The sequence below is a fragment of the Ahaetulla prasina genome, chromosome 8 (assembly GCF_028640845.1).
Source record: "Ahaetulla prasina isolate Xishuangbanna chromosome 8, ASM2864084v1, whole genome shotgun sequence".
In the NCBI taxonomy this organism is placed as follows: domain Eukaryota; kingdom Metazoa; phylum Chordata; class Lepidosauria; order Squamata; family Colubridae; genus Ahaetulla; species Ahaetulla prasina.
Genome location: NC_080546.1, coordinates 43,971,712 through 43,985,445, shown reverse-complemented (window position 1 = coordinate 43,985,445; position 13,734 = coordinate 43,971,712). Strand labels below are relative to the sequence as shown.

At 33.1% G+C, this 13,734-nt stretch overlaps 1 protein-coding gene across 2 annotated transcripts in view; it reads left to right on the top strand.

Moving 5' to 3' along the window:
• The window catches only part of FAT4 (FAT atypical cadherin 4), a 127,968-nt gene that overhangs the window by 73,129 nt on the left and 41,105 nt on the right, over positions 1-13,734 (top strand). For both annotated transcript variants that reach the window (XM_058192931.1, XM_058192930.1), the window contains exons 5-6: positions 3,852-4,774; positions 6,109-6,283. In XM_058192931.1, coding sequence (XP_058048914.1) covers positions 3,852-4,774; positions 6,109-6,283 — 1,098 coding nt within the window. The remainder of the gene's footprint in view (positions 1-3,851; positions 4,775-6,108; positions 6,284-13,734) is intronic.

The window sequence follows — 13,734 nt, the reverse complement described above, 5'->3', positions numbered from 1 at the left end:
GGGGGGCAGAGATCGACCGCGAGGCGCCTCACTTGTGGGGTGCCGCAGGGGTCGATTCTCTCGCCTCTCCTGTTCAACATCTATATGAAGCCGCTGGGTGAGATCATCAGTGGCTTTGGGGTGAGATACCAACTGTACGCTGATGATACGCAGCTGTACTTTTCCACCCCAGGCCACCCCAACGAAGCTATCGAAGTGCTGTCCCGATGCCTGGAAGCCATACGGGTCTGGATGGGGAGAAACAGGGTCAAGCTCAATCCCTCCAAGACGGAGTGGCTGTAGATGCCAGCACCCCGGTACAGTCAGTTGCAACCACAGCTGACTGTTGGGGGCGAATCATTGGCCCCAATGGAAAGGGTGCGCAACTTGGGTGTTCTCCTGGATGGACGGCTGTCGTTTGAAGATCATGTAACGGCCGTCTCCAGGAGAGCTTTTTACCAGGTTCACCTGGTTCGCCAATTGCGCCCCTTCCTTGACCGGGATGCCCTGTGCACTTGTCACGCTCTTGTCACCTCTCGCTCTTGTCACCTCTCGCTTGGATTATTGCAATGCTCTCTACATGGGGCTCCCCTTGAAGTGCACCCGGAGGCTCCAGTTAGTTCAGAATGCAGCTGCACGGGTGATAAAGGGAGCCGCACGCGGCTCCCATGTAACACCACTCCTGCGCAGGCTGCACTGGCTGCCTGTGGTCTTTCGGGTGCACTTTAAGGTTTTGGTTATTACCTTTAAAGCGCTCCATGGCTTAGGGCCAGGGTACTTACAGGACCGCCTCCTGCCATCACACGCCTCCCACCGACCAGTACGCTCACACAGAGAGGGAGTTCTCAGGGTGCCGTCCGCCAAGCAATGTCGGCTGGCGGCCCCCAGGGGAAGGTCCTTCTCTGTGGGGGCCCCTACCCTCTGGAACAAACTTCCCCCCAGCTTGCGACAACTACCTGACCTTCGGACTTTTCGCCGCGAGCTGAAAACGTATTTGTTTACTCACGAGGGACTTAGGAATTTTATATTTTGATATTTTAAGGGTTTGAATTTTAATTTTTGATATAAATTTTAAGGGTTTTAGAATTGGCCAACTATATAATAATTTTAAGGGTTTTAGAATTGGCCAACTATATAATAAGTTTTTTAAATTTCTTTTTACTTGTATATTGTTATTATTTTATTGTGGCTGTGAACCGCCCTGAGTCCTTCGGGAGAAGGGCGGTATAAAAATCTAATAAAACTAAACTAAACTAAACTATTATGATCATAAGTATTTTTACAATTAACCAAATTCAAGGGTAAACATACTTGAAGGAAGCTCCTTTGAACAAACATTCAGCCTGATTTCAATGTCATCAGTACTTACAATCCCTTCTATAACACATTGTGCAATTTTTATTTGCAGAGAATTAGAGAATGTTGAACAAAGTATATATGTGTGTATTTAGCATAAAATGTATTCAGAACATTTTTATATATACATACATACATACATACATACATACACACACACACACACACACACACACACACACACACACACACACACACATATATATATATATATATATATATATATATAAATAATAAAGCATCTGTAGTTTAAAATAATAAATAGTAGTGATTAATAATTGAATGTTAGTCTGAATTCATATTTCATATTCCTTTTTCTGAGAAACCATTGATTCTTTTAATATCTGATATTTATTACAATGTGAAAAAAGTAAAATGATTAAAAAAGACAAGCTAGAAAATAAAAATCCATTAAAAATAAACTTGAGCTTTTTTATATTAAATTAGGTAGATAATATTTCCACATTATTTATTTAATGCTATGAATGCTTTGCTTTTAGCATAAGGATGCAATAGGTAATGGATATTGGTTTCAGTTCAATATATTACACATTGTAAAAATATAAGATGACATTTGAACTCAGAGTTATTGCTGTCTGTATTATTCATTATGAGTTCAAATGTCATCTCCTATGCTTTCCAATGTGCAATACATTCACCAGCTTTTATTGCAATGTTGTGCAGAGGACATTATAAACTTACTGAAATTAGGATACACAGCTTTTCTTTCCTTTATTTATAAATAAGAGTTTAGAATTATTCATTTAAATAATTGATATAGCTGGCTACAGAAATAACTCTGGGTGGCTAAAAAAATAGGAAATGCATCAACTCAAAAGTAACCCCTCCTCACCTCTGTGTGTCCAAGGATAAACTGTCAACCCCAGTCACCACCAGTAGTAACTTTTGACTATGGCACACTCATATAATTAAATACACATTTTCCACATTTAATTGCTAGTAATCAAACTGCTGACAATAATAAAATTTGTTAAAATTAGACATTAATTTTCTTTAACGAACCGTGTAAACCTAACTTTGGGTATTTACTTCAAACAATAATCTGAAATACAATTATTCAGGATGCAGTAGTTCACTTATGAATGATTGCCTTGGACCTCAACTAAGGTCATGTCCCAATTTACTTCTACCACATAAAATTCCCTTTTGTCAGTGGAAAGATCAACTGTTACAGCAGACGATATTTTGTTAGCAAAGTGAAACAATAGATTGGAAAATATGTGGAACAAGGAAGAAACTGAATTACCCATGCCCAAATTCTAGTCATACCAGCAAGATTTCTGTCAGCACAAAATTAGGCTGAACTGAATCTGGTAGGAGTTCTGAAGTGCTAATTTCCATATGGTTTGGATTCAACTTAGATTCAGGCAAAAATTCAGCTGTAACTTGATAGTTTTTGCTACACACAGCCTAAACATAGCCAGCTGTATTGATAAATGATTTGGATATATTTTCTAAGTAGATTTGTACTGGAGAGCTAACTAAATACCTGTCTCACTGATTATCAATTATACCTATACAAAATCAGTGTCATATCAATAATTTATTATGGATAATCTGAATTATGCAGGAGACAACTCTTCTTAACTTTAAGTAAATACTAAATATTTGCTAACCCATTCCATTAAAAAGTTTTTGGTGGTAGACAGATAAAGAAACAATTGAATCAATCAATTCATTAGCCATTTCATCTGATATGATATCATCTGATATTTCATCATATCAGATGAAATGGCTAATGAAATTTCATCTGATAAATTTGTTAAAATACTTAAAATACACTAATTCAGATCATTTGCTTAACCAGAACCAAAATACCTTCAACAAGATCCTGAATTTTAAAAAAAATGATAGACAGATTAATCTTTCATTTTTAATTTGTCAAATTTATATAGCCAACCTTCTTGAAGAAAAGTCACTCTAGGCACTGTAAAACAAAGGTAAAACAATAAATACCAAGCTAATTATTAGTATTAAAAACGTATCCATAATTCACCAGTCCCTGGGTTCTCCAGGCATGACTGTTCACCGGGGGTCTGATTGACTACACGGATTCACTCGGGTTCCGACCAGGGGTGGTATTTACTTAACTTCGCTACTGGTTTGCAAATGTCAGCAGACCCTTCCACTCATGTGCAGAGCATAAAAAACGGGACGTGATGATGTACAGGTGGGTGGGCAGAGCCTCCCGCAGCTGCCGCTACCAATTTACCTGAACCAGATAAAACCGGCTGACTACCACCACTGGTTCTGACTGATTGTTCACCCAGGTTTCTCCAGGCCCGATTTTTCAATACAGTTTTGAGGAACCTGTGATAAAACTAGTCTCCTTAGGTGGAGGGAGATATTTCATATTGCCACAGCAAAAAAGGCCTGGATCCACTAAATGTAGCTATGTATAAATTATATAAATGTAGTCACATATAAGTTTGTATTGTTTTATGTTCATAATGATTGGAATTATTAAATCTTTCTTTTCAACTTCTCTTTTTTAGGTTCTAACTCACAGTTGTCCTATAGTATTACTTCTGGAGATAGCCTAGGACAATTTAGTATTGACAAAAATGGTGTTCTAAGCATCAAGCAAACATTGGATCGTGAAAGCCAATCTTTCTATAGCCTGATTGTTCAAGTTAATGATATGGCTTCTACTCCAGCCTTCAGATATACAAGCACAACACAAGTATCTATTATTCTTCTTGATGTCAATGATAATCCTCCCAGTTTTATCTCCCCAAAACTGACATACATTCCAGAGAATACGCCCATTGACACCATTATATTCAAAGCCCAAGCAACTGATCCAGATAGTGGTCCAAACAGCTATATTGAATATAATTTATTAAATCCTTCAGGAAACAAATTCAGTATTGGAACTATAGATGGAGAAGTAAGGTTGATTGGAGAACTTGATAGAGAAACAGTTTCTAATTACACCTTGACTATAATTGCCACAGACAAAGGACAACCATTTCTCTCTTCATCTACAGATATAGTTGCAATAATCCTTGACATCAATGATAATAACCCTCTTTTTGCTCAAAAACTGTACAAAGTTGAGATTGCAGAAAACACTCTGACGGGGACAGATGTAGTCCAAGTATTTGCAACAGATAACGATGAAGGTTCCAATGGGCAAGTTCGCTATACTATAATCAGTGGAAATACAAATAGTGATTTTCGGATTGACTCTGTCACAGGAGTAATAACAATAGCAAAGCCTTTGGACCGAGAAAAAATAGCATCCTATTCATTAACAATTCAATCAGCTGATCGTGGAAGTAGTCCCCGGATTGATACCACTGTCGTCAGCATTTTTTTGTTGGACATTAATGATTACATTCCTACATTTGAGCTGTCTCCCTATACTGTAAATGTCCCAGAAAATCTAGAAACATTACCAAGGATCATTCTTCAGGTTAGTATATTTTAGAAAGGAATAATAATATTTAGTAAGATCAGAATGTATATGTTATTGTACACACACACATCTGCACACACACACACACACACACACACACACACAGAGAACAGCATATAACAGTGTCTAACTTACTTTGAGTTAACTTGAAAAAGTCAAACAAGATTTGACCCAGTTAGACGGACTGTGCATCCATTTAACAAGGTGCTTTGTACCATCTTCACACTGTGTTTGTATGTGTGTGTGTGTGTGAAAATAAATATATATATATATATATATATATATATATATATATATATATATATATATATATATATATATAAATATATATATATATATATATGTAGGTCTTTGGTTGTTCGGGTTTTCTCCCGTGTAAAATTGGAAATGTCTTGGCAACGTTTCGACGAAGTCTCATTCGTCATCTTCAGGCTTCAGCTTCGTGGAAGCTCTTTGGACTTCTAGTTTTCCATAGGTCCTGGTCAGATGGTGGATTTCCTCCCCGTAGAGGTGCAATATTTGTTTTCTGAGGTTTTCACGGGTGTTTGTATGTAGGTCTTTGGTTGTTCGGGTTTTCTCCCGTGTAAGATTGGAAATGTCTTGGCAACGTTTCGACGAAGTCTCATTCGTCGAAGCTGAAGCCTGAAGATGACGAATGAGACTTCGTCAAACGCTGCCAAGACATTTCCAATTTTACACGGGAGAAAACCCAACAACCAAAGACCTACATACAAACACCCGCGAAAACCTCAGAAAATATATATATATATATATATATATATATATATATATATATATATATATATATATATATATATATATATATAATATTTTACAACATTATATATATATATGTTATTCTTGTTCAGCAGCAAGTTCAGAAAAGTTTTAAGTAGCTAAAAATAATATTTAAATATGTACTGTACATATAATAAGTTCTGTTTTAAATCAATGTAAATAAGTTTTTAATGGATAGATTTTTTTTATTCAAAAGTTTTACAAAATTTCCCTTCCCCCTCCTCTCCCTCCCCTTCACAACCCCCTCCCCCGACTTCCTGGAACGGGCACAAGGTATAGTTAAAAATAAAACAAACATATGCTAAAAAAATTTCGTCCCAACTTAATTATACCCCTACAATCATCAATTCCTAACTTCCCCCAAAAACAATCAAGAATAATACATCATAATCATTCAAAAACAGTCTGATAACTCTTAGTTTAATGGATAGATTTTTGTCAAATAAAAAACCACAAACATGAAAAGTGTTTGAATGAAGAGAACATAAACAAAGCCATTATATTCAAAGTAACATGCTTCATTGCTTCTATAGGTTGTGGCAAGAGATGATGATCAAGGACTAAATAGCAAACTAACCTATTTTCTTATTTATGGAAATGAAGATGGTGCCTTTACTCTCTCAGGAAATGGAGAGCTCCACCTTGTACAGAGCTTAGATAGGGAAAAAAAGAAGGAATATATCATGTTGGTCACAGCTGTTGATTCAGGTAAGCAACATATAAGCTTTTTACGTTTTAATGGCATGAAAAAATTCAGTGAGCAAAGGATTATTCTCTTGATTTTTTAAAATATATATATTGTAGTATATATAAGAATGGATATATAATCTATTTTGTTCTATTTTCAAAGCTCAATTTCTTTACTCAAGCATAAATACAATGTGGGCCTAGCTCTGTCAAAGATAATTAAATGTATAGTGTTATAATTATATTAACACTGTAAATATTGTTCCATACTTCCAAGTTTCCAGTACAGATAATGATCTGCATAATATATGCAACAATGACATATGTAATACTTTATCTAAGTATGTACATTTGGTAACTTTTTGTTATCTTGATAAGATTCACAGGAAATTTTACTGGTATAAACTGCAGAAAAGTCTTCTCACAAATTGGTTGTTTCACAGAGCTCCATTCATGTGGTACGAAAGCTATTCATAAAGCATTGACTGGTAATTCTTGTTTTCATAAAAAATGTACTGATTTTTTTTTAAATCTACTAATTAGTTTTAATAAATAATTTTTTTATTTCCATTTTTCAACATCATATTTATGTACAAACTATTATCCATCATTAATCATTAATTTTTATTTATTACTAATTCAGGCCTGCCCGACTGCCACTTCCTTTCTACACAACTTCCCTCTCTACCCTCTACTACTTTCCCTTATCCTTCATCCCCTTCACTTTACTACTTCCTCTCCTCCTTCTCCACTCCTCCCTTCTTCCACCCTATCTAACCCTCTTATTCCCCTTCTCCTTCTCTACACTTTCCTATCTACTTTCTTCCTCCTTCTACTCCTCTCCTTTTCTTCCTGAAATGGCAGTCGAGCATCCCCAATATCATTTTAATTTTTTTAATTTCATATCTTCAAAAATTACTGTACATTAATAATCAGTCCATGTATCACTTGTTGATTCATTTCCTCCCTTCCCCCCTCCCTTCCCCCCAGACTTCCCAGAGCAAATACCGGGTATTATAACCAACAATCACAAGCTAAAGTATACAAAATATGTATAACCTCCCACCTTAAAATTTTTTTTTAAAACTATAAATCCCCTCACAATAAAAATAAAAAAGATAGGAAAGAATAATAAAAAAAAAGAAAAGAAACAATACCAACTTCACATATTGCTTCTTCTTACAGTCCATTTTTTAAAATTAATCCATCTTATCAAATTCAATTTTTTTCTTTTCTCACTTGTATATTCCTTCAAATTTCATAAGTCCATTTCTCAAATTACAGTCCATCTTCTCGAACTCAAATTTTTATCACTTATATATTTCTTCAATTGCCATAACATTTAATGTCCATTCTTCTTATAGTCTTATAGTCCATTTTAAAAATTAGTCCATCTTCTAAAGTTCAAATTTTTTTTTCCCCGCCCACTTGTATATTCCTTCAGATTTCATAAGTCCATTTCTTAAATTACAATCCAGCTTCTCAAATTCAGGTTTTCAAGATTTAATATTCAATCTTCCAATACTACTCCATCAATCAAATATCAAGCAAATAATCATTTAGACTACATCCACAATATAACAGTAAACAATTAAAATCATTACATCCACATTATCTGAATTCATAAATTTCACTTTCCAACCTTCACAATTGAGTAATATCATCCTATAGATTTATACCATACAAATAGCAAATAACACAAATCCTATAATTTATATCCTAAACAGATCAATTCCAAAAATTAACCATAATCATCCTATTCACATCTTAAACATTCCTCCCCTCTCCCATTCTATTTTCCATCATTTCCAAACCAGTTAACTTAGCATCTAACAACAAAGAATTCCCACTCTTTAAAACATTAATATAAAAATGTCTCGCTTTCATAACAGAATTAAGAAAATACTTTCTACCTCTAAAATTCACTGACAAACCCATTGGGACTTCCCATGTAAAATGTATCTGATATTTCTTAAGCTCATCCACCAAAAAAGCAAATTCTCTTCTGTTTCTTAACATTTTAGGAGGAATTTCCTTCATCATTTTTATATCTTGTCCCAATATCTGAAATTTATTTTTATAAAAGGCTTGCAAAATTTCATACCTAACCTTTTTAGTTGTAAAATAAATAACCACATCCCTAGGTACTCTATTTTGTCTTGCCCACCAAGAATTAACACGATAAATTCTTTCAATATTAGTCTCAAAATCTTCTGGCTCCACACCCTTTATCTGTGCAAAGGCTTGCGTAAAAATCTCCTTTAAGTTTTCCTTCCTATTTTGTTTCAACCCCCTCACCCTTATAGCATATTCCATTAATCTATATTGTAATATTACTCTTTCTTCATCTGCCCTATCTACCTTTGCCTTTATATCTTCCATCTTATTATCTAAGTTCCAATTATTTTGATCTTTTTGAATTTCTTCTATTTTCCTTTGCAGCTCTAAATTAGCTTTATTAAATTCTGCAAGATCATCCTGCATCTGAATACAAGAACTTAATATTTGCGCAATTGCATCCTTTACCATTTTCATTTCCCTCTTCTGCTCTTCCACCACTTCCTTGAAATCCAACATCTCTTTCTCTATTCCGTCAAATTTTTGATCTATTTCTAAAAAGTGACTCTCCAAAAACTCCTGTAAAAAATTTCTTACTTCCTTTTTGATTTCTTCTTTTAATTTTTGAATCTGAGCTAAAGAAATTTCAAAGTTTTTAATAACTTTTGGCACTATTTGCTTAAAAGCCATTTTTAAAAAAAAGGATAACTTAATAATAGACCAAGAAAAAGAAAGAAAAAAAAATTATAAAAATTTTGAAATGAAAAAGAAGATATATAGGAAGATACTGACTAATTGGAAGAAATGAGAATCTTATGATTTATATTTTTTCTTCTTCCTTGGGATTATACTAATTAGTTTTAAGATAAAATAAAGAGGGCTTTTCTCCATTGTTTATGAAATAAGCTGTAGTATTTATTTCTGTTTTTGTAAAGACTATTGGAAGCTACACCAAACAGTCAATTTACACCAAACTTGATTTTAGCTAAAATGCCAAGAAGGGATTTTGAGTGTAGAGAAAGGATAAGAATTTTAAAATGACAAGAAACTGAAATTTGCCTGGATTAAGCAGGAACTAATGGAAGCCATAAAAAAGAGAGTTATGGATCCAGGTCTGTTATACTTTTTTTAAAAAAAGTTGATTGAGACCAATTTTATATTTAGAATGAGAAGTTGATTCATTTTTCTTTTTATCTTTTTATCTCATGCAGTTTTTAGCAACATGAGTTGAACTTCAGAACTCTTTTAAACTTTGTTTTGGAGAAGTTTCTTTAGAAAATTATTGCAATTCCCTTGTATTCCAGAGAGTTTATTAGTTAATAGCAAAACCTAGAAAGTAGACAATACACTGGCTTTTATTTTTTGGAATAATCGTATGATATGTAAATAAAAATATTCTCCTTTGAATTTTAAAATATATAATCTTCTCACTACCCATTTCTAAGGCCCTTCAATGTTGTCAAAATCTATCAGTAGCCATATTTTGAATCTGGTTCAGAGCCAGAGATAAAGCTAGCTAAATTTTTTAATAGTTCTCTGTAGGATAAGCAGAAAAATGTAGTTGTCCTTTGACATGATAGTACATAGCAACTTCTTTAATTTGTTTTAACTGTGAAAGAGATGGAAATTTGCATTATATTTTCCTTCCTATTTTGTTTCAACCCCTCACCCTTATAGCATATTCCATTAATCTATATTGTAATATTACTCTTTCTTCATCTGCCCTATCTACCTTTGCCTTTATATCTTCCATCTTATTATCTAAGTTCCAATTATTTTGATCTTTTGAATTTCTTCTATTTTCCTTTGCAGCTCTAAATTAGCTTTATTAAATTCTGCAAGATCATCCTGCATCTGAATACAAGAACTTAATATTTGCAATTGCATCCTTTACCATTTTCATTTCCTCTTCTGCTCTTCCACCACTTCCTTGAAATCCAACATCTCTTTCTCTATTTCATCAAATTTTGATCTATTTCTAAAAGTGACTCTCCAAAACTCCTGTAAAAATTTCTTACTTCCTTTTGATTTCTTCTTTTAATTTTTGAATCTGAGCTGAAGAAATTTCAAAGTTTTTAATAACTTTTGGCACTATTTGCTTAAAAGCCATTTTTTAAAAAAAGGATAACTTAATAATAGACCAAGAAAAAGAAAGAAAAAAAATTATAAAAATTTTGAAATGAAAAAGAAGATATATAGGAAGATACTGACTAATTGGAAGAAATGAGAATCTTATGATTTATATTTTTTCTTCTTCCTTGGGATTATACTAATTAGTTTTAAGATAAAATAAAGAGGGCTTTTCTCCATTGTTTATGAAATAAGCTGTAGTATTTATTTCTGTTTTTGTAAAGATTATTGGAAGCTACACCAAACAGTCAATTTACACCAAACTTGATTTTAGCTAAAATGCCAAGAAGGGATTTTGAGTGTAGAGAAAGGATAAGAATTTTAAAATGACAAGAAACTGAAATTTGCCTGGATTAAGCAGGAACTAATGGAAGCCACAAAAAAGAGAGTTATGGATCCAGGTCTGTTATACTTTTTTTTTTAAAAAGTTGATTGAGACCAATTTTATATTTAGAATGAGAAGTTGATTCATTTTTCTTTTTATCCTTTTATCTCATGCAGTTTTTAGCAACATGAGTTGAACTTCAGAACTCTTTTAAACTTTGTTTTGGAGAAGTTTCTTTAGAAAATTATTGCAATTCCCTTGTATTCCAGAGAGTTTATTAGTTAATAGCAAAACCTAGAAAGTAGACAATACACTGGCTTTTATTTTATGGAATAATCGTATGATATGTAAATAAAAATATTCTCCTTTGAATTTTAAAATATATAATCTTCTCACTACCCATTTCTAAGGCCCTTCCAATGTTGTCAAAATCTATCAATAGCCATATTTTGAATCTGGTTCAGAGCCAGAGATAAAGCTAGCTAAATTTTTTAATAGTTCTCTGTAGGATAAGCAGAAAAATGTAGTTGTCCTTTGACATGATAGTACATAGCAACTTCTTTAATTTGTTTTAACTGTGAAAGAGATGGAAATTTGCATTATATTTTATAAATATTATATGCTTATTTATATCACCTTTGTATAATAGAATGTATACAATTAGTGTAATACACTGACAATATTAAGAGAGCAATATTAAGAGAACAACAAAAAATAACAAATTAAAGGATTTATAACTTCCTTTTCTTATCTTATTCTCAACTTTATTTGTCTGTGTCAGTTATCTAATGGTTTATTTCCCTTTTCAGATTAGTTAAGGACATGCTAGTAACTGAACCTGGGAGTTTCTTTATGAAAAGTCTATGAGATAATAATTTAGTATCATAGAAAATATTTATCTTTTAAACAATTAAACATAGCTTCTGTTTTTTAAATATATGTTTCTCAGTATCACCTATGCAAGCAAAGCTGTGCAGATCAAAACTTTTTTTTAAAAAAACCCAGCTTGTCAAAATTACACTCATTCGTACAATCACTGACCATAAATCAAGCCTTGGGTATTACCTCAAAGAGTTTTATTACCTGTAAAAAACATCATTTGGTTATTTTCAAGTTAGCTTTCCTTATATAGAGTCTGTTTTATATATTCTGGAGTCTTTTGTTGCCTGCTTATTTTCTTTTTTTAAGAACATATGTGACTGATAGAGTTGACATATGTGAATATAAACATTCACATCAACATGCCATTTGATAAGTAATTCTTAATGTGTATTATTTTCTGTTTGCTGTGATGACAAACATGAAATCAAATAAGGCAGATAGAGAAGATAAATGGAAAATGAAAATGAAAAGGTCTTAAGGCATGTTAATTTTATTTCCTTTAGGAACTTTTGTCCTGCTTTTCTATTAAAAATACTCAATGGATCACAGATAAAACAATCTGCAATTAATATGAATCGGGTGTGTGTGTGTGTGTAGGAGCAATTACACAACTCTGTATTGCACAATTCTGCAAATCTATAAATCCACAATTTGTATTAATGCAAAGAGAACTTTGTAAACTTCTAAAACTGTTGCTCTTGCATGTGGCTCCCTACATAGGAGAGTTATGAAGCCAGTCCTGTCAGGTAATTGGCAAATTGATTTTGATCTAACAATTAAGAAAGCATTTTATTGTCATCATATTGCTTTATGAAGGTATAAGCAAGGTAAGACTTAGATGCAGATCAGTCTTAAGTAGTCCAACATTGTTTTGCAAAACTGTCTTCAGAAAATTATTGTTTACCTCCTTGTGTTCAGGGACTGCTGTGGAAAACTTAGAAAGCAAACATGCAAGAATTTCTAAGTGATTGGAACTATGGGATAATCTGTTTTCTCAATAAAGAGAATTGGCATTTCTTAAAAAAAAACAACCTGCAGAGTTCTTGTCCTTATACTGGTCTTAATTATATTTTTGCTCTATATATAAATGCATGGCCATATGCACATGCCTTTATGGTGTGTACATATGTGTTTGTACATTTCCTTTGTGATTTCAACTCATTTCAAGTTTGAAAAAGTTAATATGAATTGCTCCAGAGAATGGAGAACTTAATCTGCAGTTAGTTTTCACTAAACATTAATGTCATAAGAAGCTGAATCTCAGATGTGAGTGGTTTCTTAAGTCTGCCTCTAAAATTTATGTGGCTGAAATCAGCATGAGATGACTTTTCCCCATGGCTGTTGGTGGCTATGATTCATATAAGCCAGGAATGGGAAATGGGCAGGTTTCCAAATGTTACTGAATTGCAGATGAGGCAGGGATGTTGGGCATTGTTGTTAATTTGGATGATCACAGATTGCTCATCATTGACATAAGCCCTTAATCTGAAGTGTAGAAACTGAAACTGAGTCATAAAATTAGCAAGGCCAAAAGCTTGGTATATGTCCATTTTGTTCATAATTAAAACACCACTCGTACTCTTTCATTTAGTTTATGTAAGCCACAAAGGAGAAATGTGATTTATAAAAAAGCACCAGGCACAAGTTCTTTGAAGTACTGTTACAGCAATTAGAATGCAATTCCCAATTGCATTTTAAAAATTAATGAGTTCTGATACACGTGACACTGTTTAGAGTAGTACTGTTCTTCTGTTGGAGGGTGGGGGAGAATAAGAAAAGTGAAGCTTATCACAATCTATACATTGAAGTTTAAAATATGGGAAAATACATAATGGTTGTTAAGAAACGATCAACTTTTATCTTGATTTAAAATGTTGACATTTCATTTCATTTCATTAATAACCTGTTGCTGCCCAACTCCCAGAGATTCTTAACAGTTTATAATTTGTTTAAAACAACAACAAATTAGAACAATAGAATGACAAAACTAGATGGGAACAAATGAAATGAATTATTAAAAATGAGGCTTCAAAGGCTGGGTGAATAGTCAAATCTTCAAGAAGCTTTGAAACAACAG